This window comes from Tyto alba, unplaced genomic scaffold (assembly GCF_018691265.1).
Source record: "Tyto alba isolate M040663 unplaced genomic scaffold, T.alba_DEE_v4.0 Super-Scaffold_29, whole genome shotgun sequence".
NCBI classification, from domain to species: Eukaryota; Metazoa; Chordata; class Aves; order Strigiformes; family Tytonidae; genus Tyto; species Tyto alba.
The window spans coordinates 3,872,584-3,878,640 of NW_024881303.1; the positions used below are offsets into that span (position 1 = coordinate 3,872,584).

Genomic DNA, 6,057 nt, shown 5'->3' on the forward strand with positions numbered 1-6,057 from the left:
GGCGGGATGAACGGGACGGGCCCGGGGCTGTGCGAGAGCGGCGGAGCGCTGCCGGCCGGGGCTCGCCCCCTGGTCAGCGCCCTCATGTTTTCCGCCGGGCTTTTGGGCAACCTCCTGGCTTTGGGGCTCCTCCTGAGCTGCCGCCGCGCTCCCCGCCACCGCCCGCCTTCCCTCTTCCACGTCCTGGTGTTGGCCTTGGTGGTCACCGACCTGTTGGGCACCTGCTCCGTTAGCCCCGTCGTCCTGGCCTCCTATCACCGCAACCGCACCCTGACCGCCCTGGCTCAAGGAGGACACATCTGCCTCTACTTCGGCTTCGCCATGAGCTTCTTCGGCCTCGCCACCATGCTCATCCTCTTCGCCATGGCGCTGGAGCGGTGCCTGGCCCTGGGGCGGCCTTATTTCTACGAGCGTTTTCTCAGCCCCCGCACGGGCTTGGTTGCCCTGCCCGCCATCTACACCTTCTCCGCGGCCTTCTGCTCCTTGCCGCTGGTGGGCTTCGGGCAGTACGTGCAGTATTGCCCCGGCACCTGGTGCTTCATCCAGATGCACCTGGATGACCTCCAGGACAACGGCGGCAGGGAGGCGTCCGGGTTGGACGTCACCTTCTCCCTTCTCTACGCCACCCTCCTCCTCTTCCTCATCCTCTCCGTGCTGCTCTGCAACCTCAGTGTCATTGCCAACCTCGCCCGCATGCACCGCCGCGGGCAGAGGACCCGCCGACTGGCCACGCTCGAGCAGCCCCGGGCGGCCGGCGGCTGCGGCCGGCGCATGTTCTCCATGGCCGAGGAGATCGACCATCTCCTTCTCCTCTCCATCATGACCATCACCTTCGTCATCTGCTCCCTGCCGTTCACGGTGAGTGCGACTGCCTCTCCCCTGGGGTGGGGTCCCTCTCCCCAGCAGCCCTGCTTCTCTCCCTCTCTTTATAAGGCTCCTCGCCACTTTACTGCCCAAACCTCAAGGGCTGAAGTCAAAGCTTAGCTCCTCCTGGAGCCTGGGAGACCCCAGTTCTGCCCCAAATTTGCACGTCCCTTGGGGAACTGGGAATATCAGTCCCCATATCCCCAGTGCTAGGAGGAGGATGGGGTGACAGGACGACAGGGTGGCAGGAGAATGGGATGGCAGGAGGATGGTGTGACAGGAGAAGAGGTTCCCTCCCATCCCACAGATGTTCTGAGGCCAGAGAGTGTGGCTCGGGTAGGCTCCGGGGTAGGGGTCCCCTGGACCACAGGGCATCACTGTGGTTCCCGGGAACCAGGCACTCGTGGTGGAGGTGTGAGGGGTGGCAGAAGAATAAATTAGACATCCGAGGATGAGGATGAAGGGGATGCCGCTGAGCTGGAGACAGTGGGTATCTGTGCTGGGCAGGCAGAGATATCCCAGATTATCCCAGGCAAGAGGGAATGATGAAGCTGGAGATGCGGGCAGGCAGCACCGACCTCACGGAGGCTGAGATGGGCGATTGCTGGGAACGGAGATCCTGCACATGGGCCACAGCATCCCTCATCCCAAGGGTCATGTCCTCTGCCCGTGCCCCATCCGTGCGCGAGGCTCCCAGCAGAAACACAGGGTCAAAACACTGCAGCCAAGTGAGGAAGGGGAGAGGCTGGCTCTCCCCACAAAAGGGCTGTTTTTCATCTATCTGAGCCATATCACACCAACAGCATCGTGGACCCCGGAGCACCTCGAGCCACTTGTGTCCTCTGCCCATGTGTGCGAGCCTGCCGCTGTGGAAGGTCATTTTGTTCCCATTAGAAGCAAGCCCCACCAAGGTTGGGAGTGTAGCCAGTGCTAATTTTGTGTTCACGGAGTTAAATAGATGCTACCTTCCCTTCGTGCTCTCTTTCTTTTCCCAAGAGGAAAGAAAATAACCACAGACTGTAGCTGAGCCAGGCTGCCTGGGTTTTACGACAGAGAAAAGACAAAGCAGTAATGTCCGGACACTCGTGAGCATCCTGGGAGCCAGACTCAACATCCTGAGAGACGCTTCAGGTCCCGTCAATGGGCCCACACAGGATGAGTGGCCCTTCTCATGTCCCAAAAAAGCTCGGGTTTGGGTGCTGTGGTCGTTACGAAGCGAGACCCTTTGGTGGGGACACGTGGGCAGGGCCCTGTGGATCTCCTTGGGGCAGACAGGATGGGGAGGTGCCGCTGGTGGGCATCCCGTGGGCCCTGTGGTAGCAGATATAGTCTTATCCAGAAGCACAGCCAGCTCTGCTTTTCCCATCGCTCGGCTCCCATGTGGGGTTGCTTTTAAGCTGCGTTTTGGCAGCGTCTCAAACCGAGCTGCCGAACGCTGCCGGTGCCTCCTTGGTGTGACACTTTCTCTTCTGGCTGGGGCTGCTCACAACAGCCACTCTCTGAGGAGCAGCCCAGGCACATGCACCCAGCGAGCATCACACCACAGCACCACAAAATCCTTCCCCAAAAAGCCCCGAGTCCCCTTGGAAGTACCCCGGGTACCGGCTGCACCGTGGCCTCCTCGTGCCCCGGGACGCACCATCCCTGGGTGGTATCCAACAGACCCCGACCGGAGGAGGGATGCTCTTGCCTCCCGTGCCCCCAGCTCCCATCCCCTTTCAAACATCCCCTCTCCCCCAAAACAAGGGGGTGGCGATTCGACTCCTATGAGTAAGGAGTGCTGAGTCACCCTTCCAGGAAGCCCCGTAAGCTGCTATGAGTCAGCACATTGCAGGAAGGACTGGAGCGGTCCAGCGCCCCTCATGCTATCCATCTTACACATTTATTTGTCCCGTGAGGTTTTCAAGGTGAGACTCACCGCTTCCTTAAGCAGCTGCTGGCTTAATTACATTAGGGCTAAGCGAAACCTCGCTGCGTGTTGAGAGCAGAGCACGGGTCTGGCTTTCGTTAGTACGAAGTTAATTTAAACCGATGGAGGCAGCAAGTGCGCTGTGACAGCCCAGATCTCCCCAAGAAACCGCCCGGGGGCAGGATCCTGGAAGCCCAGACCCGACATTGTTTCTTCCTGTTGTGTTTTACAGATCCGCGCCTACGTGAACAAATTCAGCAAGGCAGAGGGCGACCACAACTGGGACCTCCTAGCCCTGAGATTTCTCTCGATCAATTCCATCGTCGACCCGTGGGTCTTTGCCATCCTGAGGCCGCCGGTCCTGCGGCTCATGCGCTCGGTGCTGTGCTGCCAGGTGACCCCCACAAGCCAGGACAGACGGACTCCGTCCCCCGCAAAGACAAAACTGGCAGCACGGCTGGACCCCTGTGGGCAGTAGATCCATCGGCCGCTCCAGGAGACATCTGTGAGGTGAAGCACAGCCCTGACAGATGTTAGCAAAGCTCTGCCTTATGGCCCGTAAAGAGATGTATCTGCTGCGGGGTGGGCCAGGTACGGGTGGCCTGGCCAAGTGTCACCACGTGTCTGGGAAGCCCTTGGAAAGCCAGCACGGTCTCTCACAGGGCAAAAAATATAGTGGGACGAGGTCGGAAGGGCTGATGAGTACCTGGATATTGCTGTCGCCCTTAGACGGGGCTGCTCCCGCCCGGTGAAGGGTGCAGGGTGCATTCGGCCATGCTGTGGGAGGGTCGGGGGGGGTGAAGTGTGGGGGGTTTTGCTATAACACTACTTCTAGGGGGTGGGGGGTGTCGGGGAGCAGAGCCCGTGTGGCTCCCAGCAAGGTCCCCGCGGCCGTTTGGGGCTGTGTGCAGGCAGGGGTACGGGGCCTGGAGATGGGACTGGGCAGCCACCATGGCTGCATGCACCCCTCTCTGCCCCCCAGTCCCTAGGGATCAGGTAGCAGAGGAAGGCAGCAGTGTATCCCCAAATATTCCCCTTTATTTGATAGGCTGGTTGCCTAAGGCAATGCACTTTATCAGGTCTGTGTGCCTGCATCTGTCTTGTCTGTCCCCCACTCCAGAGATTTTAGGCTCCGGTGGGTGCTAGCCAAGCATGTCTGAGGGGCACCGCGGTAGAAAAAAAGCCAAATTGTGACCCTTTCCTTATGCTGTGATGGCAGCAGAGCTGTGTGGCCCCTCCCGAGGACCCATTTTGCAATTTTCTTTGTCCCGTAGTTTGTGCAGGAGCTGACAAGGGGAATAAAGAGCCCGGCCAGGGAACGAGAGGTTTCAGTCACAGCCATGCGCTTTACCCACGTCCAGGGTGATGCTGCTGATGGGTTTTGGGTTGGCACAGAGGAGGGCTCCTCCTCCTGGGCTGCCTGGCAAAATGCCCTCAATTTCCCTCTCTCTGGCTTGGGACAAACCTGCTCGGGGGCATCACTTCTTTAGAGGTTTTTGTTTGAAAACAAATAACCCCCCAAAACCCAACAAAAGCAAAAAAAAAAAAAAAACAAGTGCAGAAACATCCAGGTCATCAATCCTCCCCCCGTCAGGCAGCATCCTTCAGCGAAGCTGTTTTGGTTTGTGGGATGCCTGTTGCTCTTTGAGGTTTGGGGCTGGTCCCCAATGGGGTAAGGAGCATCCGACCCTGCGGTGAGATGGGTTTTTCCCGAGGCCATTGCTGCTGTCAGGGGCTGCTGGAGGGGGTGGTGGCCCCCATTTGTGCAGCATCCAACACCCACAGTGTCCTTGTGCTATTGCAAGCGGGGCACCTCGTTGTCCATTTGAGAGCTGCAGCTCTGCACAGAAAGCCCCAAGGTGCTGAGATTTGGAGCTTTTCTGCGGTTCATTATTTGAGGTGATGTAAAAAAAAAAAAAAAGAAAAAAAAAGAAAAAACCCCGTAATTATTTAAATAATAATAATAAATGTCTCTCAAAGGAGCCTGCTGAATCACGTGTGGGTTTGTGCTTCAGACGCACCTCAGGGTAGATCTGGCTTCTGGAGGAAACATGTTACATGCCTGGAGCTTTGGTGGGATGAATCCTCAGGGATGGGGGGAGAGGGAAGGAGGGGAGGCTGGGAGGGGAAACATGTGCCTCCAGTTTTCTAAAAAAGACAAAATAAACCATGTTTTATAGATGCACGATGACATTTTTGCCTTACCTCTGCAACCTGGCACCCAAGCTACAGAAATAGCCCCACCTCTGATCTATTCCCTAAAAATTCTCTATCCTGAAGCTAGGGAGAGGCAGGCAAAGTTCCTACCTGTTATCAAAATACCCCCAAAAATAAAAACCGACCCTAAAAAAAGGCAGAATTTATGTCACTTTTGTCAGGCAGCCAATATCCACAGGAAGTTTACTGGCCTCCGAAATGTGCGTGGGCAGATGTCAGGCATGGGCTGCTATTGCTCAAGCTCTGCCGGCGAGTTTCTGGCAGCGCCCTGTGGCCGGGGGGCTTTGAGGGGGGGTGGAATTTCGGGGGGAGGGTTGCAAGATGTGCCCCGTACACGGGGCTGCAGCTGGGGCCTTCGCCGCACCGTCACATGTAATTGAGTCGTTAACCCCATCGCTGAGCCCTGGGTGTCTGGATTTGGCAGGCTCCCACCCGCTGCTCGGTCACCCCCTCCCCAAACATTTCCCCATCTGTGCAGGCAGCAGTGGCAAAGGCACTTTCTGGGTTCAAGGCTCAGTGCACCCCATCGTATCTCAGCGGGTGCTCGGCTTGAAAAGGAGCCAAAAGCTTTGGGAAGAGCCGGGGGTCCGTGACCTGGCTGCTCACGCTGGAATTTTGGGACCGGTTGCCGAATCTTCATCTAAGCCAGAGGGAAAGGCTGCCTGGTGTGCATAAGGTGGAAAGAAAATTAAAAAAAAAAAAAAAAAAAAACAAATCTATCATATTGGAAATGGCAGCGTCCCATGACAGGGGACAACCCGAAGGTGGGATGCTCCCCGTGGCTCTTACTCCGAGGCTCTGCTCCCACTGGCCACCAGCTCGGCTGCTGACCACTAATTGCTGGCTGCTTGTTTTTTTGGGAGGTTTATGGCTCCTCATCAGGAAATGCAGGGCTGGGAGACAACCTCCCAGCAGCCATCCCCTTGGGATCTGCTTTTCGCAGGGTAATGCTAGAGCACTGCAGCTACCTCGGAGCCCACTGGCCATGGGTTACCCCCATTCGCTCCTGCCCCCTGAGCCCAGAAAACAACAACAAAAAAAGCATTCAGTCCTCCTGCTCCTTCTTT

General features: G+C 57.3%; 1 protein-coding gene across 1 annotated transcript; it reads left to right on the plus strand.

Moving 5' to 3' along the window:
- On the plus strand, positions 1–3,550 carry PTGER2 (prostaglandin E receptor 2). The gene is made up of 2 exons (XM_033009797.2): positions 1–858; positions 3,006–3,550. Exons 1-2 carry the CDS (start codon positions 7–9, stop codon positions 3,249–3,251), a joined length of 1,098 nt encoding a protein of 365 aa, XP_032865688.2. The 5' UTR covers positions 1–6; the 3' UTR covers positions 3,252–3,550.
- The last annotated feature ends 2,507 nt before the right edge of the window (positions 3,551–6,057 follow it).